This window comes from Arctopsyche grandis, chromosome 3 (genome assembly GCF_051622035.1).
Source record: "Arctopsyche grandis isolate Sample6627 chromosome 3, ASM5162203v2, whole genome shotgun sequence".
Classification (NCBI taxonomy): Eukaryota; Metazoa; Arthropoda; class Insecta; order Trichoptera; family Hydropsychidae; genus Arctopsyche; species Arctopsyche grandis.
In genome coordinates, this window is record NC_135357.1 from 602,267 (window position 1) to 628,147 (window position 25,881).

Sequence of the window (25,881 nt, forward strand, 5' to 3'; positions counted from 1 at the left end):
TCTCTCTCTCTCTTGTCTCTCTTTTGACTTTCCGTCTCTCTCTTCGATGGCTCGCTGTTAGACGATACTTTTGTTAACAATGACCATTCTATGCATTCTACTTCTATGTTAATATCTTTATGTTCTAGTTCTTAATGAATTTGAATAAAAATTAGCCTGATAAGTTTTGTATATGTCAAAATGTTAAATATATGTAAAATGCTTAATTCTCTATTCTGTATTTCTCTTGATATGTACATAATCTATATACATATAAATAAAAGTCGACGTTAAATAATAAAATGGAAATAATGCTGAATTACGTATCAAAGAGGTTCTGTCAGATTGCAATAAATTGCAATTGCCTGACTATTGTGATTCACTAGCAATAGCGACCGCACCCTTCCACATAATTGATCATTGGGCACATCTAAAAGTAAACATAGAGAATGTCTTCTGCGAATGTGACCGTTTGTGACATCGACGAACAAGTTCGCGAAGAGTTGCGTCGCTTCCGGTTCGAAAAACACGAGAGCAATGCAGCCCTCATCTTGAAAGTCGACCGGCAAAAAAGACTGATCAAACTGGACGAGCGGATTCAGCCGGTAGATCCAGACCAACTCAGAGAATCTCTTCCAGACCACCAACCCCGGTACATCATCTACAGGTGAGAGACATCAACTAAATCAACAAAACCACCTTTTCACATATTTACTCACTCGCTCAGTGTCCGTTTCATTTCAGCTACAAAATGGAACATCCCGATGGAAGGATCTCGTATCCCATGTGCTTCATCTTTTACACACCGCGTGATAGCCAGATAGAATTGCAAATCATGTACGCCGGGACTAAGTTAGCCCTGCAACGGGAGGCTGATTTGACTCGGGCGTATGAGATCAGAGAACTGGAAGAACTCACCGAAGAGTGGCTGAAGGAGAAACTCTCCAAATAACTAATTCCAATACATACCGTTGATCCTTTCGAACGGCGTTGCTGGTGGATATCATTTTTAAGCACATTATATGTTTAGAGAAAAGCTGACATTTTTTTAAAATCGTATTAGCTTTATTTTTGGTGTCTGCAATTGAAGTATAGGTCCTCTTGTATTTTCTCGTGAGATTAATTTGTTTAAATAATGGAAGTTTTTTACTAAATGAGTCATCGGCATCTAGGAAATAATAATTTAAATAAACATCTAGGAAATAATAATTTAAGTGCAGAATCAATTATTTCTATGAAAGTAAATGAAATGGGATGCAATAAGAAAATCTTATTGTTCGGAACATGTTGAAATATTAAAAAAGCAAAACAAGATCGAGATATATATTTTTATTGTATATCATGCTTTACTTACGTAACACAATGATGAATACTTTTTCCAATCTTATATTACATGTGATTTTGTCACAGATACCTAAATACACAAAAAAAATCACATCTTTATCTCGGGTGAACTTCTCATGAATCATTTCTAAAAGTTGCTTATATATTTCAGTATTATCATATTGAATTTACTTAAAATATGTACAATCCTTAACCTTGCTGATAATTTATTTCTTAGGATCTATCTTTGTTTGAACGTTACTTCAAGTTCTCTCCTATAATTAATTTTTATATATAATATTTCATCCACCAGTCATTCCCAATAAAGGATTATGTGAGATATTATCTCTTGCCTAAAAAATTGACTCGTTTATTCATATTCAAACTGATCGTTAAATTTGACTGTGATTTTTATGAATTGATAGTTATGACTTATCTTTTGCCTTATCGTTTCAAGTATCCACTCAACAAGGTTTAGTTGATGATATGTAATGGATTATGTATATCGAAGTAAATGTCTAATTACTCAAAATGTGTTTGTTTAGTAATCAAAGCGTGTATTCAAAGGCGGGTTAGGAAAAATCAATGCATTTAAATTATTCTGCGATTTCAAAATTTCCTCATAAAGACTTATATGTAGAGTGAATCCAGATCATTGTTTAGTGAGTCGTTTCATTTATAGATATCTATTAATGATGCATTCCTCTTGAATTTTTATAAAAGACGTTTATATGTATGTTTTATACATTAGAATAATGTAAAATGGAACATAGTTTTTTTTTTAATGTAAAATCTATTATATTACATACGTATAGTATGTATATTTTTGTGTATACACTGGAACGGCAAGAAACTATTAAATGTATGACTTTTTTATAACTTTATAAACTAATAATGAAAAAAAAAATACAATAAAAACTAAATTTGTGTGTAGTATTAATGGTATAGTTACCTCTCGTTGTTCCAGTGGTTTTCTTACAAGTACAAATAGTGTGTCATTTTAGGAGAATTTTATTTAGTTTTTCAATATTATTACCAGAAGAGTGTTTTTTCATAATGTTTTTTATAAGTCTGTTTCAACGAGACTTTGATTAATTCGTTTTGAATAATCATTCTTCAAACTTTCTCGATGTTTCGTGCCATATCAGTAAAAATATATTTCTTATGGACTTTCAAATTTATTTCTGTATAATTGATTTAAAAAGACAATAAAATTATTATTTTTGCGTTTGTTCTGTTTATAATATGTTGGACGCTCATGTTTATTGAGCTCAATATTATTTCCACAATGTAGCCTGTAATGATGTGAAATTAATTAAAAAGTTTCCTAATCATTCTAATGATTAGACAATAATTGCACCAAGCAAGCATTTAAATTGCAATTACCGCTCGAGTTAGTACGTTTAGATAAAAAAAAGAATTGAGATAGAAAACCAATCCTTATAAACGAGGTGAAATAAAAAATTTTCCAAATAAATGCAAAATAGCACGGAGAAAAAATCAGTAAAAAAAATATATTTTTGACTTTTAAAATTCGCTAGACAATTAATTAGGAGTATTTTAAAGCAATGAAATATCACAATCAATAGGAAAAACATCTGACTATTGATTCCAATACTAACTTTGAGCACAACAATACTAGATTTTGAGTTAAAGACCGCAAAAGCCAAAAAATTGTAAAAATCGCGCATTTTTTTAAACGCTCATATCTCGTAAACGATCACCAACCAACAAAAATCACCATATTCGAATTCAGTGGGTCAAAGTTAGTAAAGATTGGTTAGTCTCCGCTCTGGTAACTCAAAAACATGATTTTTTGTTGCTCAGTGTAATTAGGTTAAGTTTGGTAAATAAATTAAAAATAATATTTATCAGTGTATGCAATATATATGTACATACATATAAAAAAATGAGCATTTGTATTACATACGTTTATCTGCTATTCAAATCCACAAAGCAAAAGATTTAGCAACCATCTCACGGTACTCTAACTGCGTTGATAACTAAAGAGCGGCTTTCGGACGATGATTTATAAACAAAAAAAAAATGGTTCACTATTTTCAATTACTATTGTAACCCTTTTTTGCTCTCTTGCTTTGTACGGTAATGGAGAGGTCTATTTTTATTTGACAAGCATCTGTCTAATGTCTATAATAATAATATATATAAACGGTGTGTTGTATGTATATTTGTATGTGGCAGAACGTGGGTACAGTATAGACAGCCAATCACAGCCTAGTACTCGGTTTCGAAAGAGACTTTGTAAGTATGTATGTAAGAAAATATGTAATGTTGGTTCGTAACATCGAAAACAAATCAAATTCCATGACTTTCGATATATATTTTTTTTGATTCAAATAAGGCTCCGGGGACGAGGGCGAAAAAAATATTATTTTTTTCGATTCAAATAAATTTAATAAAATGTTTACTATTAAATTGGTTATATTTAAGCGGTTTATATTACAAATACGTATTTTTTTCAAAGTTTTTGAAAAAAATACGACCACGTGTGGATCAGACACAGCACCGAAACATTTCTTTTGATTTATTTCTTATTTAATAACTTAATATGCCATAACCCATGTGATGATATTTCATCGGGCACAACACTAGTAATATATACATGTAATGTGAAATATGAAATGACAAACATTTGGAAATAAAACAGATGAAATTTATTTACTTATCGTTTATTTATCAGAGCACAGTGGCATTACAGAGTGATTCAATGCGCCAATGTGGCCAAACATATCAGTTACAAAAGATTATAGAAGTACAGAATAAATTTTAGTATATCAACATAATTGGCAGTAAAAATATCAATATGCACCGCCAATAGGTTGAGAAGATTAATAGCAATAGTCAGAGGCGAGTTCGTGAGTATATTTTGTGGGTAAAAAGTACTTTCCGGCTAGATTCTGTATTCAGACATTGATAGACTATGTTGTCTCATATCACATTTGCCTTAAAAGTTAAAAGTCATATGTATTTTGTGGTCAATGAATTTAAATACACATTTGTACAGATCTTCTCTGGTGTGATATCACAAATAAAGTTATATCTCTCAGTAAATGATCTTAAAAAAATATCTCATCTTCAGCGTGAGTCTTTGAATGCTTCAAAAGTAAACATTTTCGAGCGAATATGAAAACTATAGCGTGTCGTATCCGTTCATAAAAAAAGGTATAACGGAATACGAAGCGTTTTGCAAACACTGCAATACATATTTAAGTATAAGTCACGGCGGAATTGCCGATATAAAGGAGCATATCAAAAAATCTAAGCATACTTCCAACGTAGCGTCATCCAGCACGTCCAGAAATGTCACAGATTATTCAGTACAACGAAATAGCCCCGAAGAAGAACGAATAATCGCAGCAGAATTGTCTTTCGCATACCATACGGTTTAAAAGCATCAATCTTTTGCTTCTACAGACTGCCTTAACAAAGTAATTCCTAAATTATTTAATGATTCTAAAATTGCAACACAATATTCTTCGGCCAGAACAAAAACAACTCGTTTAATTACTCAAGTTCTCGCGCCTCATTCAATGGACCTAATTCTCAACGAACTTCAAAGTTGTTCATTTTATAGTATTAGTACCGATTCTAGCAATCGCAAAGATCAAAAAATGTTTCCATTTGTAATTCAATATTTTTCCAAAACAGGGATAAATGTAAAATTATTAAAATTGGGGAACTTGGAGGGAGAATCTTCAGATTTGGTGGTAAATTTTTGTTTACAAACATTAAAGGACTTGAAAATAGACATAAAAAAAAATGCATTTGATTTGGCGGCGACAATGCTAATGTTAATTTTGGCAGGCGGCAAAGAAAAAATGTGCTAAATAAATTAAAGATAGAAATTGGAGCAAACATTGAAGGGATTGGATGCCGAGCTCTCATAATACATAATACATTACAGACCAATTATCTTGTGATAACGTGGAGAGAATATTCTCGCTAATGGAAATTCAATGGACGGATGAAAGAAATAGACTTTCAGTAGAAACAGTTAGTAGTATCTTACAGTGCATTGAGAATTATGATTTTAATTGTGTCGAAATATACGATTATCTCCTAAAAAATAAAGCAGTTTTGCAAAAGGCCAAATCAAATGATAAATATTTGTAAAATTTGTTTTAAAAATTCGGTGATGTTATTTTTATTAATAATGTTGTTGTTATTCTTAGTAATGTGTATAATTAAATATATGTTAAAATTTCATGGATTCACTTTCTAATCTAATATAAATTGAAAATTAAATGGAGGCTACATGGCAGTCCAAGCGATCCAATATCTCGGAGGAAGGAAAAATTAAGTGTTCTTGAATTCTTTATTTTTCTCGGGGTGTCCCCGAGAAAAATAAAAATCTGGCAACCCTACTTTACCCCAGTATGAACACTCATATGTGCACTTAGATTATATTTTCTATAGAATGATTTTGAACAAATGTCACATTCGTGTGGTTTTACCCCACTATGAGTAACCATATGTCTAGTCAAGTTATATTTTAAAGTGAATGATTTCAAACAAATCTCACATGTATGTGGTTTTACCCCATTATGAATATGCATATGTGTAGTGAGTACAGATTTTAAACAAATATCACATTTGTGTAGCTTTATCCCACTATGATGAGTGAGCATATGTTTAGTCAAGTTATATTTAAAAGTGAATGATTTCAAACAAATCTCACATGTATGTGGTTTTACCCCATTATGAATATGCATATGTGTAGTGAGTACAGATTTTAAACAAATATCACATTTGTGTAGCTTTATCCCACTATGATGAGTGAGCATATGTTTAGTCAAGTTATATTTAAAAGTGAATGATTCCAAACAAATCTCACATTTATGTAGTTTTACCCCACTATGAATATGCATATGTGTAGTGAGTATAGATTTTGAAGGGAATGATTTTAAACAAATTTCACATTTGTGTGGTTTTACCTCACTATGAACACGCATATGTCTAGTGAGTAGAGATTTTGAAGAGAATGATTTTAAACCCCGAGAAAAATAAAAATCTGGCAACCCTACTTTACCCCAGTATGAACACTCATATGTGCACTTAGATTACATTTTCTATAGAATGATTTTGAACAAATGTCACATTCGTGTGGTTTTGCCCCACTATGAGTAACCATATGTCTAGTCAAGTTATATTTTAAAGTGAATGATTTCAAACAAATCTCACATGTGTGTGGTTTTACCCCATTATGAATATGCATATGTGTAGTGAGTACAGATTTTAAACAAATATCAGATTTGTGTAGCTTTATCCCACTATGATGAGTGAGCATATGTTTAGTCAAGTTATATTTAAAAGTGAAAGATTTCAAACAAATCTCACATTTATGTAGTTTTACCCCACTATGAATATGCATATGTGTAGTGAGTATAGATTTTGAAGGGAATGATTTTAAACAAATTTCACATTTGTGTGGTTTTACCTCACTATGAACACGCATATGTCTAGTGAGTAGAGATTTTGAAGAGAATGATTTTAAACAAATATCACATTTGTGTAGCTTTACCCCACTATGAGTAACCATATGTTCTTTCAAGTGGCATTTTAAAGCGAATGATTTCAAACAAATCTCACATGTATGTGGTTTCACCCCACTATGAATATGCATATGTGAAGTGAGTACAGATTTTGAACAGAATGATTTCAAACAAATTTCACATTTGTGTGGTTTTACCTCACTATGAATACGCATATGTCTAGTGAGTATAGATTTTAAACGGAATGATTTCAAACAAGTTTCACATTTATGTGGTTTTACTTCACTGTGAATACGCATATGATTAGTGAGTAGAGATTTTAAACGGAATGATTTTAAACAAGTTTCACATTTGTGTGGCTTTACCCCAGTATGAACGATCATGTGTGTATTAAGGGTATATAATGAATTAAATGATTCCAAACAAATCTCACATTTGTGTGGCTTTACTTCACTGTGAATATGGTCCAATTCAGAATGTGTAGAGCACATATTATCTAAAGCTTTTCGGAATGGTAATTCTTCCGCTAGAATGTTGGTATCTATTATTTCTGTCATATTATCGGTCGAATTAATTTTACCTCCACGTGTCTGAAAAATAAACCAAACGTTATACAATTTATTGGTTGTGATTGTATGTCATTTTACATTTATGTTTTTCTTAGAATCGTTCTAAGACACCCGAATCCTATTTACTTACCTCACCATGTTCCGGAGAAGTAGAAATGTTGGGTGGCCAATCAGCACCCAGCTCATCTTCCCATATTAAATCATCCAGCAAAAGTTCCTCCGACTTGACTTTCAAATACTTGTCTAATTCCACGCTCGACGTTGTCTCACTCAAAAAACGCTGTGGATGAGGATCGTCGTGCATGGGGACGACAGCCTCTGCTGGAGAAGAGGAGAGGCAATGTCTGCTCTCCATCAAACCGGGTTAACACGATACGAGCCGGGTGGCCGGGTAAACACCAAGAATAACAATAAATATCTTGGCAATTGAAGTAAAATCCGACGTGATCGCCCTATCAGTATTGCCAGTGCAAAACAAACCGCATAAATTGTTCGGGAATAATTTTTAGCCCTGCCTCACCGAAGTGGGGTATGCAAGTGCCCCAATTTTTATGTTTTTTGTAATAACTTTGTGGTTTTCAAAGCTTTACACCCTATATTTCTTGTATTCCTAGAATGAACTATAAGAAATTTATTTTAATATATTTTGTATGTAACGGTCGGATCTCGACGCTCCGTCCTTCAAAGGTTAATGAATTCGTACCGGCTTTGTGTAATTCTCTGCAATTACCGTCAGAAATACTGCAAACACATTAGCGGAGGAGCGAAATAATTTTGTAGGAATATAACACAACTTGTGTTATTCCGAATTAAAGCCAGTGATCTTAAAGGACGGGTGAAAGGTTTCGACCGTTTCCCGGCCTATAGAAATTCAGTTGAGTTTGAAAGAGGATCGCTCGCTATACGACATGGTCGAGTTTGGTTACCTTCCTGCGAGTGGGGACCAACTCGGCTGGGTTCGGAGAGCGGCTACTCACTCTGCCTTCAGCTGTCATAAATAAAACACGTGCATTAACATGCCAGTCGTCTCATTCGTTCATCCCCCATAATCGTTTATTTTTGTTCAATTGGTACAATGGTTATTGTATGTACGAAGAGGTTTCTTCGGAGATGTGATCTGGTTGAACTCCAGAGGTTCACTCTCTGGTGTTTGCGGCTGCTGTTTCGCTTTATATACCTTTTGGGTTGGAGCGTGCCGTGTGCATATCCTTTGTCTTCATTTCCAGAACATGTGTGTTAGAAACATGTGTGACCTATTTTCGAGGCGCGTGCTCGGTACATGTGTGGTTTTATGGGTTCAGCGCCAGAACGTCGTTAGTTTGAGAATGCAAGCTTGTGCCACGAGTTAATGACTTTTCACGTGTAAATGTCTTTGTTCTCAGGGCATGTGCCCTCGTGACACGTGTCTTATCCGTGTGTTGACCTGTCTTCAGAACGCCGGGATGTCGTTCGTGTGAGAATGGGGTCATGCGCCGTGTGTATTCGGGGCACGTGTGTTCGATGCTAGCGATGACCTTTTCACGAGGTGAGCGTGCTACGCGTGCTGTTTATGATCGAATGATGAACTCTTTCTTCTGGAATGGTCGAAGGGTCGTTGCCCTTGAGTTTATGCGTTTTTGGACAGGATCGATGATGAGATCACTGGTTTTGATATAATAGCACGAGTTGTACTATATTCCTACAGCTTGCATATTCTTGTTGATCGATTAATCAATGCGAGAGAAAGAGACAGCTATATTTTCGTAAGCTATTGTTTTCGTCGCTTTTGGCGCGTGGCTATTGAGTCATGCAGTCGCTTATTGGCCTTACCTATGTACGTTTGTATTTCGATGTTTGTCGTTATTTTTTAATACAAAAGTAGTCAAAAACATGCTATAGAACTAAAACTTTTTTATGTGGATGTATAAAATGATTAATAAGATATATATATTGAACCCATTTGTATTGATAAAAGCTGTATTTTGATTAAAAAATACTGGGGGTCTTACTTGACCCCAGTTCGGGATAACGGTCGGATCTCGACGCTCCGTCCTTCAAAGGTTAACGAATTCGTACCGGCTTTGTGTAATTCTCTGCAATTACCGTCAGAAATACTGCAAACACATTAGCGGAGGAGCGAAATAATTTTGTAGGAATATAGCACAACTTGTGCTATTCCGAATTAAAGCCAGTGATCTCATATAAGTCTTGCGATGGCATCATCATCGCCCCTGTACAAACGGTAAACGGACTACCAGTCATATGTAAACCAGTCATGAATAAAAGTTCGGGAAAGCCTATACACTCGAATAATCTGATTGAAACGTTAAAAAAAATAAGAAAAAATTGTTATTCCGAGTTTTCTTACAATTTTCAAAGATGTTTCAACTATAGCTAAATTACTAAACCTTCGCGGACCCATACCAAAGAAATTACACTTGACGCGATATGGGGTAAAAAGTAACCCCACTCAAAACTTAGCAAAATATATTTAAAACGGAGTAAAAGCTAATGTAATAAATGAAAACAATTCAATTATTTATTATTATCACACTCTATAATGAATCAGCTATAAATTACTTGACGAAGCACATGCTCCTGTTAAGTATGTATGCTTCTGTTTTTGAATTCAAAAGCGGGTCTCCTGTGCGACGAATTTTCGTATGACAGGAGATCCGCGCGAGCGATTTTCGTAGCGGCAGTTATCCTGGTAGCGATTCGCATTTGGAATTTAACCCGTTTACCGAAATAAAGGACATATATATATATATATATATATTTTTTTTTTCGCTGTTCTTCAGATCATGTACGGGCACTACGGAATCATCACTCCATCCCCAAAATTTTGAATTGGGCTCCTGAATCTCTCACATTCAGAACACCAATTCGTGAGTCTTTTTTCGCTTTAAACGTCTCTGCTGGTGAGTTGTGTCCAGTATCTGCAAAGCTTCTATGTTAGGGTGACGGTCATAGATGTATAATACATAGATACGCCCTCACGCTTTATGCCGGTCTCCCTGTTAGCGCATGCAAAATACATGGCGCATGCACACTTTCTCTCGGTAGCTAGTTAGCTTCTAATAAGTAAGGTCGATTGGCTGCATAGACAGCGGTATGCAACAGTGGTCGACAACCTCTGCCACAGTGTTTAAATATTGTAATAGTTAAAGATGGTTTTATTATAGTAACATACATTTGTAGTTTAATGTAGTGTGTATAGCTAAATATTTTTTTCTTAATATGACTTTATTAGTTTGGCTTACTGTCACGCGGAATGTCCAATAAAATAAAGTTATAAATAAAATAAAACTTCAGTGCATGTACATATACATAAACTGTATAAAAATTAGTTATTGACCACTGCTGACCGCTGCGTCCTTCCCTTTTTTTTCACCACTTCCTCGCTAGTTAAACCCCCCGCACCCCTCAGTTAATGGCGACAACATCTCCGACTAAAAATGTCTGTAAGGGCGCATCTATGTATTATATTATGGGGGATGAACGAAGAGACGACTGGCATGTTGATGCACGTGTTTTATTGATGACAGCTGAAGGCAGAGTGAGTAGCTAACTTCGAACACAATCGAGTTGGTCCCCACTCGCAGGAAGGTGACCAAACTCGACCATGTCGTATAGCGAGCCGCCACAATATATCTATGGTGGCGGTGCAATCCTAACTCGTGCCTCCCGGCGCATTCTCGGGTGACTTCTTTTACTTTTTGGATTTTAAGGTCCTTGTGGATCTCTTAATTTGTAACGAAGCGATATGCATCAGTGATAATCCTCAGAAACTGGTTTTGACATCTTTGCAAGGACATATATGGCCAGCGTAATGATATTCTCATTTGAAATCTAATTTGACCTGGGTGACCCAGGTCAAAATTATCATTACGTAACAGCCACTATTAAAAATTTTCTCACTAACTTTATATTAATATTTAAATATGAGAATTTGAATTGGCATATTTTCGAGACGAGAGATCTGACCTGAATTCGCAAGTGTCAAGATAAATATCATGTGTGGCAACACTGACAGCAGAAATTACGCAACGGGGTAAACACCGGCCGTCTCGAGCCGCTGACGTTTGGTCGTGTTACTTGCACACTTGCACTGCTACAATTCCTAGCAATTGCCAATCGCTGATCAGTGCTAGTAATAGTCTTCTGATCAATTCAATTCATCCAGAGCTTGCCAGACTACCAGCCACCAGAAAATGGGGACCGTTCACGCCAAGGTGACACTTTTCTCTTGCAAAATATTCCTTTTATTTTCATATAGGATTGTATATGTAACGACATTCATAACTTGTTACTGCAGATGGTGAAATCTTATATGAAAGATTATATACAATTGAAAAAGTACAGAATATAGAATATTGCAACATTTCATTCAAAAATCAATAATGAAAATAAATTATTGTTTATATATGTAATAGCTAAATAATTCTTTAAAAAAAAAAAAAGTGCAATTTATAATCAAATACAGAACATTCGGCGGAAAAATGTTTAATTCATTGATTTTGTATATTTTTACCCATTTTTCTTACAGCAAATGTTATATGGGATTGTATATTTCTTAACCCTTTGCCCGCGGCAATAAATATAGCGAACAAGCCCTGTACGCGGCGGCACCTTTTTCGCGAATTTGGCAATCGACCTTAAATACAGATTTTAATATTTACTCGAGTAACCAAATATGTTAATTAACACAAAGTATTATTTTAAACAATAAAATATATAATATATCTCGTAGTTTTGGATTAATTGTCAAATAATCATTCTTAATTTTTGTATGAAGACGTGACGTCACATACACGAGGTTTCAGTATGGTTCCACAAAAAACTAATTTTGACTGGTATATATTCATTTTAAGCAAATTGAATAGATGGCATTCAACTCTCAGTAATATATTCAACCAATTTTGAACCTTAAAACAGTTGAAATAGGCGCATATAAGCCTCAAAATCCCGTGCAAAGTTCAGAAATTCTATGGAAGACAACCGCGCTACAGACTTGTCGCCCAAAGCTTCCATAGAAGACGGCCGCGGGCAAACGGTTAATATATATATGTCGTTTCTATTTAGGAAAAGTCTTCATTTGCCAACATGGAAATGGACCCCAACATGGCGAGTCCTAAAATCCGGCCCAGGCATATTCCTCAAAAGATATCATTGAACCAATCTAAAGTATGTATCAGATAGATTGCACTAATGCAGATTGAATCCATTGTGCAAAACAATAATCATATGATTTTATCCTATTCAGGCGAGGGTCGACAAGGTCAATATAGAAGGTCTGGCCAGGACGAAAAACGACGTGATCGAGGCGTCCGTCAACGAACTCTTCAAAGCTACCAATTTCGAAGACGTTCTCGTCCGTGCTGATAAAGTATACCGATATTCACAAGTCTAATTTAGATTGTTTTACGTTTTGCTTATGTGTCTGTTTTTTTCAGGTGAGGTCGAAGCTTCACGCCCTAGGATGCTTTTCAAACATCGGCGTGTTGGTCGACGTCTCGTCCGGTCCTCAAGCGTCAGCCGACGGCCTCGAAGTGCGACAGTTTTCCTTTTATCGTTAATTTAAAATCAGCAAAATTCGTATACTTTTACCACTTGTCAATGTGAATTGTATGATATTCCTTCACTGTGTTCTTGAACGGTGTCCGAGATAGTGTAAATGGAATTAAATCCTATGAACAATGGATGTGTGTGTATTATAATGATGATAGTGGTTCTATTTCAGGTTACGTTTCACGTAGACGAGCTGAGGCGTGTCACCGGTGGTGTGAATACGACCGTCGGCAACAATACTGGTTCTTTAGTCATAGGTGAATACATTTTAAACTTGATAGCAATCCATTTTAAGATTCGATTGATCGTTATGGTGTCGTTTTCAGGTATGAAAGTGCCTAACTTTGCCGGCCGCGGTGAGAGTCTGCAGTGCGAATACAGTAGAGGCCTTCAAAAGTCTTCAAATTTTTCAGTGACCGTCGCGAAACCGTATCCGTACAAGAAATTCGAACCCATGTAATTATGACGGTGATTTGTTTAAATTGAAAATGATATGCGTGCTATTGAATTTTGACGATTTTGTTTCAGGCTTAGCGCTAGTATTTTACAACAAGTTGGCGATTTTGTAAAATCAGGCTACAGACAGTTGGATAAAGGATTACTATTCGATTTAGGATTCAGAACTAATCCAAAGGTATTTCGTTATACATGTATTCAGGCCCGGCTCGAGGGTATATGGCACCCCTAGGCAGATTGGTTTCAGAGCCCTTTTCCCCCTTTAAATTTATAAACAATAAATTTTATGTTGGAGAAAAAACATAAAATAAAAAAAATTTATTCAAAATAGGCACGTTTTATGTATAAAAATGAATAAAATAAAATAAAATATGGATAACTATGAATAAATTCAGTAATGAAGATATTAATTTATATTAAACAATGAGTTGAAGGATTTTATAGAGTGATATTTCTTCTTTCGAATATGATTGGTTAATATATTTAATTTCGTGAATCAAATTCATTCCTGATATATATGTATATATATACATACATATGTTTCAGCGGTATTTTATAAAAAATACAATTCCAAATTACAGTTTGTTTTTTTACAAGTTTTATTAATGAGTCGTTGATATTTGACAGTCAACTTCCTGCGTTCCTCGTAAATTATATTTTACAATCGGTATTGTTACGTCGAGTAGAAAAATTAAGTTCAAAGAAAGCCAAATTATTTTTTCAATTAAATAATCTCAAAAAAAAAAAATGGGGCGCCTTGCACCTTGTCTTTGGCGCCCCTAGGCACATGGCTAGTCTGCTGCACCTTTGAGCTGGCCCTGCATGTATTGAATATCGGCTTTGCTCGAATACTTGCCTTATAGTATAAGATATATTTCAGTTCAATTTTTATTGTTTTTTTAGGCTTACCATAATTTGCAATATGAGATTCTGTTTCGGGATACCTCGGCTCTCAGTCGTGCGACGTCTTTTGCTGTCAGGGAAAGTGCAGGTAATTGAAATCAATCTGCAGTGTTTTTGTATTCCGTGTTCATTTAAAATACACTCTTCTGTGATGTAATTGCAGGACCGACGATGAAATCGGCCGTCAGACATATTATAACACTCGACGGACGAGACGACAGAATATTACCCACAATAGGAAATCTCTTACAATTCACCACTGAGCTTTCAGGTATTTACGTGCAGTTAATACTTTTAAACACACGTGAAAGAGACTTTTGTTTCATTTTCGACTAAATTTTGACTTATTAATTTCAGGATTAGGAGGCAGCATGTCGTTCTTGAAAAACGAACTGTATTTTCAGACAAATTATAACATTATGGATGAATGTGTAAGTGTTATTTAGTTGTATTGTAACTCTATTAACTTATTGATTGCGTATTGACATAGCGTGTATGTTTAGCACCAAGTGATCAGTGGGTTCGATCCGCCATACTGCTGGTTAAATTTGGGGGTGTTTGTAACTCTAAATCGATCGTTTCTTATCAGAGTTTGCCAATTTTATCTGATCATTGTTGAAACGGTTCCTCAAATTGGCAAAAAAAAATCATCTTTCCTCTTGTCGCAAATCTTCTGTATTTATTGTGTGTATAATTTGTAAAAATTATTTTTATTTTTTATGACAACACATATCAGGAAGGCATTACAGGCAACCCCAATGCTCCTTCCTGGCCAATTACAAATATTGCAGCATTTTTCATTATATAAGTAACTGAATTACGAGATACTGAAATACTCGCAAATCAATGAGACATCTATCAAATCGCACACAAACTTATTACAAACACAAATTATTGGTGACATATTGTATATATGTATATAGGAAGGATTTTGGCCAATTTTTACCGGGAACCGTTTTCAACAATGAAATCAGAGAAAATTGGCAAACTCTGATAGGAAACGATCAACCTGGAGTTACAAATCCAGGTCTAACCAGCAGCATACTCTGAAAAATTCATTTTCACTCGAGGCCCGGCCCTGGGATCGAACCCGGCACCTTAACAACCGAGCTATGTACAAAATCTAAATCCATAGATGTCTCAATGGATTAATTCTGTAATTAATTAATTTAATTAATTGTTATTTCGTGTTCTTCAGCAAATACACTGATTTATGTAATAATAAAAAAATTGCTACATTGTAATTAATTGTCCAGGAAGGCGCATTGGGGTCTTCCTGTCAAGCCTTCCTGGTATATGTCTATGTAAAAATTAAAAAATAAATGTATATTTAGAGTGGCGTTTCTATATGTGCAATATTTGAACATTCAAATGAAGCCATAGAACATTATGTTATGAGTTTTATTTTTTTTTTTTGTTTTTAGATATTACAAGGAACTTTTCAAACTGGACTCTTAAATAACTTCCACGGGGCAAATCTCACAGAACACTTTTATCTGGGTGGCCCGTTGAGCATACGAGGATTTGATCTGAGGGGTATAGGACCGCAGTCAGACGGAAGCGCTCTGGGATGCAACGTGAGCAGTTCATTTCCATTCTTAAGTGTTATATTAAAAGTAATGAAGCTTATTAGAAAGGTTGTTTATGTGTATAGTTCTTTTGGGCGACGGGAATACATCTGTACACGCCGTTGCCGTTCAAACCGGGCAAAGGCGGGATCGGAGACAGTTTCAAAACGCACTTCTTCCTGAACGCGGGCAACATCGGACCATTAGAAAATGGTGAGTCTGTTATAATAGATGTGATGTGTGTTTTTATCTTTGTACATGTTTAATTTATTACTTGCAGTGCTTGACTTAGACGTGAACAGGTTAATTAAAGACGTCCGATTGACTTCCGGAATCGGCATCGCTCTGAGAATAGGCAATATCGCAAAGTTAGAATTGAATTATTCGTTTCCGTTGAAATTTTTACCTAGTGATATCACAGCGCCCGGACTCGGGTTCGGTCTCGGTGTAAACTTCTTGTAGATTCTTTATTAATGCAATTAATTACTTTCAATGCATCGGAAAGTGTCTCTCAAGTTATGTGTTTTTTTTTTTAATCCGAATGACAATTGCATATCATGATATTTTTATAAATATCGTTACATTTATTTGTAAACCTCCCAAGTCTAAAATTATGTTTTTTGTGACGTGATATTTTATCAAATTCTCTAAATTTGATCTATTTGTTGATTCTTTTACATACATATGTGTGTGTATATTTATTTTTACAACTGTTGGTTTAATAATTTTACATCGGTTTTGATTTGGAATAATTTTAAATGTTAATATTATATAAAAATGTTTTTTTCGACCAAAATTAGATTTATGAGGTTTATATGTAAGTCAATAAAATGATATGTTGGTTGTTTTTGTCTGAAATTATCTTGAAAGAATTGCTTCCTGTTGCATTTTGTAATATAATATCATAGTTAGATCAATAAATTCATTGTTTGTTGATTAATTTTTATTGAAATATAAGTTTGGAATACATTTGTTGTTAATATAAAAAAAAAGAAACAAATAAATAGTATACACACTGAATAAAAATTGAATTTTCAAACAAGCTATTAATTTATTAACATAATAGAGATTGTTTTTGTTTTTATTTTGTTGTTGAAAAATTATATGTTTACAAATACATTGTTTTGAAATAAATCGTTTAGTTTTTGAATACACATTTAGTTTTAGTTGTCGAAACCTTGTATGTGTTGCTCGGGACGAATCTGATGATTTTGCCAACAGCTGGGAAAGTTAGCAGGCTGTACAGTCGCCCAAAAATGATGTAATTCAGTACTATACAACCTACTACCTCAACCAGACGTTGGCATACTCGGAGGTGGTCCACGTAGTTCAGGCGGCGCAAGTCTCCGTAGCGGTCTTCCTTACAACTGTACCTCGTATAACCGAGCTTGTGAAGTCAGTACCACTGAATTCGTGTATAATATGGACACAAGTTCGGATCTACGGGTTGCAGTAATCAGGAATGCGGCTGAAAGTTTCATTATGACATACATAATATACAATAAGAGTATCAATGAGTTTAACCACCGCCGACATGGATCGTTTTCAAAATTTAACAATGAAGATTAATCACGTGTGAAAGGCGGATGACGACAGTGGGGCGGGACACCTGTTGAGACCGCCACCACTTCCCAAACTGTATGTGTGAAAATCGCTTGTATTAATCCTGCAATCAAAACAAATATTCTACAAATTGTCAACTTATATACTATATATGTACATATGTATGAGTGTGATACATATGGAAGTTGAATTTCAGTGCAAATTTATCGCACTTATGCAGTGATTTTCAACTGCCAGTCTTGCGGTTCTTTTGAAAGATTACACAGGATTAAAAAATATGATTATGCGAATACATATGCTATAAATTCACAATAGATGCTAATTTGAGCGATTTTTCAATGTGTTTTTCTCATATTACTGTTTTAATTTTTAAGTTGTACAATTTCACAAATTGTGTAACAAAAATTGGGCTCTACCTCGTTCCACTAAATTGCAATATCTCAAGACTCATTTTCCCAACTTTTTCGGTGTATTTCGTCGTCGAGTTTGTATAGGCGGCAGAATAGACTAGCGGTTAGCAGGTTAGAATAGACTTAGCGGTTAGCAGAATGCTTTGAACAAAGTAGTGAAATAGACTAGCGGTTAGCAGAATGCTTTGAACAAAGTGGTCACGGGTTCAAATCCCACTGGTTTCTGCTGGCCAGACCTTGTATTTGTGACTCCAGTTGGATCGTTTCCTATTAGAATTTGCCAATTTATCTGTTTTTAATTGAAACGGTTCTAACAAATTGGCAATCTTATCCAGTTTCTCGCAAATCTCAAGTTTTCAGCAATATTGAATTGTATAAAATGCTGCAAATTTACAAATGTTTCTGTGAGTGTTAATCGATATGTTTTTACTTTGTAATAGTAATACTACTTGTATCAAATGTATAGTGTTTCTGGCCAGGAAGGCGCATTGGTGTTACCTGTTAGGCCTTCCTGGTATAAAATAAAATATGTATGTATATACAAAAATGTTTTACATAGTTAAATACTTACTTTACGAGATAAAAAAAATATAGTAAGAATTGATTTTTAAGCAGACGAAAAGTTGAGATAACGAGTCTCGAGATATTGCTAGACAAAAATTAAGAAAGCTAAAATGAAACATGAAAATGCTAAAATTGAACGAAAAAGTATGGGCCCACATTTAATTAATCAGTATCAGTTAGTTATATTATCGGTCACTGACTGCTTGACTATTCTTCTTGTCAAATAATACTTAAAACAATGAGTGGTTTACCAACCGTTCATTTTTATCTATACAGTAATTTTCGTAAAAGCTACTGACCCTTTATTGAAAAAAAATGACCATTTAATTTATTATCAAAAATATATGTTGAAAATGGTAATTGGACTATTCGTCACATTGGGGTGGTCACAAAGACAATTTTTGCCATGAAAATCGCGAATACACAATATTTGGCACTCAAGTTCTCGTTACTATGATAGTTATCGTTAGTATGATGGACTTCTCGGCTGCCAGATGTTCCGTTATAGAGATTTTAGTGACTTTGTGACGAGTAATTTGTGACCAGTAATCACCGAACCGCTGAAAATACATATTAAAAAGTCACTACGTTTTGATCAGTTTATTTCTAAATATTTAAAAAAAGAATAGCCTATTAATAGGTGAGGAATTAGTAAATTTCAATGCATTTTCTTAATACTTGTAAAAGTAATTGAAACAAATTCTTACGTATTGTATGAGGGGGAGGGGGGGGGGGCTGTTAAATATGTTATATTGGGTTCGGGGATTATTCCGCAAAAAGCGATCTCGCGCACATCACTAAAATCTCGATCACGGAACATCTGGCACCCAAAAACTCCATCAATCGAAAGCGCACCCACGCGAAATATTGTAATAACGACAAATCGAGTGCCAGATATTCCGTGGCAACGATTGTTGTGCGCGCGATCGCAATTTGCGGAATAATCTGTTTACCGTTATATTGTTATCATTTAGAATTAGATTAAACGTGCTTTCGAACATTTTTATAAGATTTTATTATTTATACGTTCGCTAGACATATCTTCCTAAACTCTTCTAATCGTTTTTGTAACTTTGCCATTTTGCAAGATTTGACCCCCGATACAGATTTTTTCAACCACATATGTACAGTAAAAAATATCGATCGAGTATATTTGCATTGAAAAAGTCATATGTTGAGCATTTTTTTGCAAGTCATAATTTTAGACATAAATCAGATTAAGATCTATACATTTAAACGTGCTGTCATTCTAGAAATATAATGAGATGTTGCATAAAGTCCAATGCACTGGGTAAAGTCCTGGAACGTTGCATGCTCGGTATACCGAGGAGGGGCAAATTGCAAAACACGTGGGTGAGAGTTACAAGAGTAGTGGATCGAATGTGAACAGGAGAAGTGGTACCCAAGAGAACGAGGACAATGATAAAGAATGAAGGTTCAAGAGATGATGTATCTACTTTTATGTACATTAGACGGTCTACAGAGTGAGAGCCAATCTAAACTAGTGTTTTTATCACATTAGGGTTGAATTAATGATTTTAATTAGGCATATTTAAATGTGGTGGTTAAAATTATATGCATACGACAACAAATTTACCCGATAAATGATGTAAAAGCTGGAGACACGTTCGATTATGACGACTATACCTGTTCGACTGGCCTTACCCCAAATAATGCAATTCTTCCCGGTTTTTTTTTATAAAAAATTCTCCCTCGCATAAAAAACGTACCTATGTACATTTTTTTGCTTAAAAAAGGGCATTTTATTATACTATCTGTTTTTTTGTGAATTTTGTGCAAATCTAACGGTTTTCTCAGATACAATACAAAGGATGTGGAATCTTCTGAAGAGGATAATACCGTTACTGATTCACGAGGGTGTCTTCGTCAATGGCAATAAAAATAAAATCACGCTGCTGCCGGCTCGCGAGCGTTTAATTCAAATGTCAAGCTGTCAATGTTCGATAGAAATAAATCAATATTTAATTTATTCATGTATATCTCATGTACAATGTCGCGCCCAGTTCGTGAGATTGCTCATTTCATGAAATAGTCAAAAAACGCTCGGTTCATGAACGGCGCAAGACTGTTGCTTTATTCGTGAAATGGTCTAACTTAGGATGAAATCACGTGGCACATTGTTTTTTTTTTAGATACTTTTAAACATAAGAAAAAATGTAGCATGCCTTGCACATATTTATCCAGCAACATAGCTCGGTCGTTTTTGTTTCTGCCTAACACCGAGAAGCGCCGGGTTCGATCCCATGAGCTGATCTCGATTGAAAAGATTTTTTCTAAGTATATCCGTAGTGCTGCTGGTCAGATTTGGATATTTGTGACTACAGGTCGATCGTTTCCTATCAGATTTATTCTGATTTCATCGTTGAAACGGTTCCCGATTAAAATTGGCTAAGATCCTTCCTACCTACTATGTCACCACTATTTGAGTATGATTAATGTACAATAAAATTTATGTACAATTCATAGATGTCTCGTTAATTTGCGAGTTTTCAGTGTCTCGTAATTCAACGACTTGTGTAATAAAAAAAATGCTACATTTTGTTACATAGCGGATAGAATAGTTTTTGACAATTTTATGGTGGAACCGTTTCAACAATGAAATCAGATAAATTGGCAAACTTTGATAGGAAACGATCGACTATATATCCAAGTCTATCCAGCAGCACAGGATCGAACGCGGTAAACTCTCGGTGCTTAACATAAACGCTTCGATCCCACGAGCTGACCTCGATTGAAAACAATTTTTCCGAGTACAACTGTAGTGCTGCTGGTCAGACTTGGATACTTGTGACTACAGGTCTGTCGTTTCCTATCAGAGTTTGCCAATTTTTCTGATTTCATTGTTGAAACGATTCCCGATTAAAATTGGCTAAAAACCTTCCTACCTACTATGTCACCGCTATTTGAGTATGATTAATGTACAATTCACAGATGTCTCGTTAATTTGCGAGTTTTTCAGTGTCTCGTATTTCAGCGACTTGTGTAATAAAAATGGTGTATTGTTTGTAATTGGCCAGGAAGGCGCATTGGGGTTTACCTGTAAGGCCTTCCTGGTATAAAATTCAATAAATAAATATTCGTCCGTCCCAAAACCACCCCCTGGATTATTTTCGGTAAAATTTTATCCTTGTATTTATCCTTGCTTAACTTGATCATATATTTGAAGAAATGTAGGAGAACCCCCACAGCGGGGAGCCCAGCACACGACGTGGCGTTCTTCCCTGTGTGCTTTCGCCCTTACTCTCATTTTTAATGTTATTCAAACAAACCTTGCACCGTTCATGAACTAAGCATTTTTTTACCAATGAGCAATTTCACGAATTGGCTGTAACATATACACTTATAAAAAATGTCACCAGCAGAATATACTAGTGGTTAGCATATAATGCATAATGCAAAGTGGTCACAGGTTCAAATCTCACTGGTGTCTTCTGGCCAGACCTTGGATTTGGGACTCCAGATCAATCGTTTCCAAATTTATCGTACTTATGCAGTGGTTTTCAACCGCCAGTTTTGCGGTTCTTTTGAAAGATTACACAGGATGAGCGATACATTTTTCTCATATTACTATTTGTTTGCTATTTTAATTTTAAATTGTATATTTCGTCGTCGTATACAACTTTTTCGTATATTTCGTCGTCGAGTTTGTATAACCGGCAGAATAGACTAGTGGTTAGCATATAATGTTTTGATCAAAGTGGTCACGGGTTCAAATTCCACTGGTTTCTGCCGGTCAGACCTTGAATTTGCGACTCTAGGTCGATCGTTTCCAATTAAAGTTTGGCAATTTATCTGTTTTTCATTGAAACAGTTCCAAAAAGTTGGAAACCTTACCAATTTTCTTGTAAATCTCGAGTTTTCAGCAATCTCGAAGTTCGCTGAATTGTATAAAATGCTGCAAATTTACAAATTTGACCATAGATGTCTCTGTGAGTGTTAATTGATATGTTTTTGTAAAATACTAATAATACTTGTATCAAATGTACAGTGCTTCTGGCCAGCAAGGTGCATTGGGGTTACCTGTTAGGCCTTCCTGGTATGAATAAAAAATAATCCAAAAATTAAATTATGAACGATTTAAATGTCTTCGGTTTTTCCAATACGTCATTGGTCAATGGTACATGTATAATATATTCATATGCAGATTTGTTGCTTTGTGACAGTAATACAGTAGGGAAAGGTGATTTTAATAAAACTGAATGCATATATGAAAATGTTATGATCTTTTCGATTGTAAGCGCGTTTTAGAAGGGCTCGGAGCCCAGAATTGGAGGGCTCTCGTACAAAGTACTAGTGTACTTCTTCGTTATTAATTCAATATACTGTAAAGTAATGGTTTGAAAATGGTCCGAGTTATTTGAACGATTTTCTTTTCAACTGTAGTAATAGCTAAAAATAGTTTAAAATCTCGCGTGAATAAATTTCTACAAAACTTGAAAACATAAAATGAAATTTACAATGAGACACGAGATACAATAATAATAAAAGCAAAAAAAAAAAAAAAAAGATTATTGGCAAATGTTTGGCGTATGTGGGTCAATATCATCTGTAGACCGGTCCAACCAGAAGGCGATCGAATATTCTGCATTATGTATTTCACAGCGTCAACTAAATAAACTAATCATTCTTTTTAAATTACAAATATACATATATGTATGTATGTATTTAATAAAGTACCGAATATTTCACACCGTAAATGCTCTCAGTGTTCAAATACGCAAAAAAAGTCTTGAATCTGTCGAAAATCACTTCATCTGTTTGTTTATTGTCTTACATAGCTAATCTAAAACTGTCATATTATGCCCATACAGTGCCGGTTTTAGGGGGGGGGGGGGGTTAGGCGCTGAATAAGTTAGGGCGCCGCTCGATGCGCCGAAGACGCTCTAAAATTAGAGCGCCAAAGGCCCTACAAAATTTTAGATTAGAGCGTCAAAGGCGCCTCTACTTTTTAAGCTCAAAAAATTGTACTCGGCAAATTCTATTCATTGGGGTGAAGGCTTATTAATTTAAAAGTTTTTCTTTCAAATAAAGTTCAAATTGTATTAAATTTTATAAAATAGCATAATTTACAAGAATTATATCCGAACATTTGGGTTGCTAAGTGAATTTTTTCCGACACTGCCTGAAACTATAGCCAGTGGTGAACGTAGTTTTTGAAACTTAAATTAATTAAAACTTATCTCTGGTCTACAATGTCACAAAATAGAGTTTCCAGTTTTGGAACTCGATCTATTGCAAATTATACTTTAATTAAAGATTTTGCTGAAATAAAGGCTCCGAAAGTTCACCTCTGAAATATAATTTTATTTATTTATTAATTTTTAGCTCCACCTGGGCTTGGGAAACTTTGCTAACCCCTTTGTCCCAGGCCCGGTAAAAGGAGGATTTTTTATATTTTTACATTTTTTATATTTTTTTTCTAGCTAGAAAAAATTGCCCGGCAATGTGCCCATACTTAATTTAATCTACAATGGCACTATGGAGATTTTCACCATTGGTTAACAATTTCGATAACGAATCCTCTTATGAACATACAATCAAATAAAGTAAAATTATTTTTGATTTAACAACACTCCTTTCAGTGTGTGTATCAAATTTGGTATGTATTTACCAATAGCGAAAGTACATATGTATGTATATGTACCTCCATAGTGCCTCAGTAAATGACATGGAGTGCAATTATAGGCAAAATAAAATTAAAAAAAAATAATCACTACCTTATATAGCTTGGATTGCTGGCAAAGTTTCATATAAATATATTTTCCTATAGATGAAAAATCAACTTGATAAATTTCCACAAAAATCTTTTTAAATACCAACAAATAGTAATAACTTACGTACATACGAAAAAGGTGTGAGATGAAAGGGATGAGAGTTGCTCAGAACAGAGACGAATGAAAGTGTGTTGGAGAGGCCTTAATCCAGCAGTGGGTGGCGAATGGCTGTGTACATTTAATTATTAAAAAACGCGGCACATTTAAATGGTTGAATATTCATTTTATCAACAGAACTACGAAATCAATCTGATTTTCTGAGTTTTTCCAAAGTTGAGACCTAACTGAATGGTGTATTTATAAGTATTAAGTTTAAGTAGAATCGTTACATACATATTGCATGTATAATGATTTCTTATAAATAGTATATAATAAATAATGATTATTTATTTGAAGTATTGCGCCAAAAAGTAGGAGGCATAAAAATATTGTAATCAAAAGATAAGTATTTAAAACAAGAGACGTTCAATTTTATCCAATTTGTTTTGTCATTGTGGAAATCTACAGTTTTCAACTTAGAACTACCAAATTTGATATAGACCAGTGATTCCCAACTGAAGTATGCGAGACTTTGTTTAGAAACCTTCTTTTTTGACCTCGCGCACCGATCATTGTTTGTTTATATAAATTTTCTATACAATTCAAAAAATACACGACAATGTCAATTTTTTTTCGATATTTCAACAATATTTTGAAAGGTGTTCTTAAATTGTCAATCACAATCGTCAATTCTTTCATTTAAAATATTTTTTTATTAATAAAATAATAATAATTTTATGATTTGACTCCGACTCCGATTCCAACTTGAACACTTTCAGTAAAGATGGACTTTTCTTGCCAACATTTAAAATTATTAGTAGTAAAAATCATAGCGATTTTTAAGATATAAAAATTAAAGATATTAAAAAGATTACTGAAAAATGACATATAATCCAATTTATGAAATTATTGATAATTAAATAGGTATAAATAAAAAGTGGGTACATTCATAGTATATGTGTATGAATTTCATACACAAACAAAATTAATTTGATAAAAAAAAATGACAATTAAAAAAAGCATGAGACGAAGAAAACACCGGTTTTGGCCAGAACACATCAAAATATGTGCAATTCAACGACTTTATTTATAATGTAATTTAAATTCATGATTTTTATAAAGAAATTATTAAATTTTAATTTATCAGTCGATTTATTTCAATAAAATCAGAAACTAGTAGACGAATTTCGTAATACTATTATTAAAAAAAAATCCCCAAAATATACATACACATTTTTTCTAGATCAATAAAACGTGATCAGTGATCGATTCTGACGACTGGGTTCGAGTCCTGTTTAGACCTGAATTGAATCAATATATGAAATATTTTTGAGGTGCTGTTTTTGCCAATTTGCCAAAAAACGAATTAGAAGCGAGAAATAAAAACAACAGCGAATGTCAGATTTTATCAACGCGTGGTCCGGCGTAAACAAAGAAACGCACGCGGGTAGAGAGGATGTTGCTAGTGACAATATTTCTTATTGACACTACCGAAAACGATCCGATATGGCAACATTGGCTATACTTCGTCTGTCTGAATGCGTAAAACTGATCGTTTCGTTTAATAATTGATCATAGATTTTAAAACCTTATCATTTCGTTACTGCTCATATTATCATTCTATTTAATAACTGATCGCATAGCAACTG

At 34.3% G+C, this 25,881-nt stretch overlaps 3 protein-coding genes across 4 annotated transcripts; 2 read left to right on the forward strand and 1 right to left on the reverse strand.

The window, feature by feature from the left end:
• Positions 1–289: 289 nt before the first annotated feature.
• On the forward strand, positions 290–3,469 carry GMF (Glia maturation factor). The gene is made up of 2 exons (XM_077446864.1): positions 290–646; positions 724–3,469. Exons 1-2 carry the CDS (start codon positions 429–431, stop codon positions 929–931), a joined length of 426 nt encoding a protein of 141 aa, XP_077302990.1. The 5' UTR covers positions 290–428; the 3' UTR covers positions 932–3,469.
• A 510-nt stretch (positions 3,470–3,979) lies between these two features.
• Positions 3,980–7,853, reverse strand: LOC143923267 (uncharacterized). Of its 2 annotated transcripts, none has more exons than XM_077446863.1 (3): positions 7,515–7,853; positions 7,249–7,405; positions 3,980–4,266 (listed from the first exon to the last, which is right to left on the reverse strand). In XM_077446863.1, the coding sequence occupies exons 1-3, from the start codon at positions 7,737–7,739 to the stop codon at positions 4,214–4,216; spliced, it is 435 nt and encodes a 144-aa protein (XP_077302989.1). In that variant the 5' UTR covers positions 7,740–7,853; the 3' UTR covers positions 3,980–4,213. The 2 variants fall into 2 exon arrangements, with proteins under 2 accessions (XP_077302989.1, XP_077302988.1); XM_077446862.1 differs by having other exon boundaries at positions 3,984–5,684; positions 6,343–7,405; positions 7,515–7,844.
• A 3,526-nt stretch (positions 7,854–11,379) lies between these two features.
• On the forward strand, positions 11,380–17,016 carry LOC143909894 (sorting and assembly machinery component 50 homolog B). The gene is made up of 13 exons (XM_077428148.1): positions 11,380–11,598; positions 12,449–12,550; positions 12,630–12,752; positions 12,820–12,915; positions 13,107–13,191; positions 13,261–13,390; positions 13,463–13,568; positions 14,294–14,381; positions 14,457–14,564; positions 14,651–14,724; positions 15,718–15,870; positions 15,948–16,074; positions 16,142–17,016. The coding sequence occupies exons 1-13, from the start codon at positions 11,578–11,580 to the stop codon at positions 16,321–16,323; spliced, it is 1,395 nt and encodes a 464-aa protein (XP_077284274.1). The 5' UTR covers positions 11,380–11,577; the 3' UTR covers positions 16,324–17,016.
• The last annotated feature ends 8,865 nt before the right edge of the window (positions 17,017–25,881 follow it).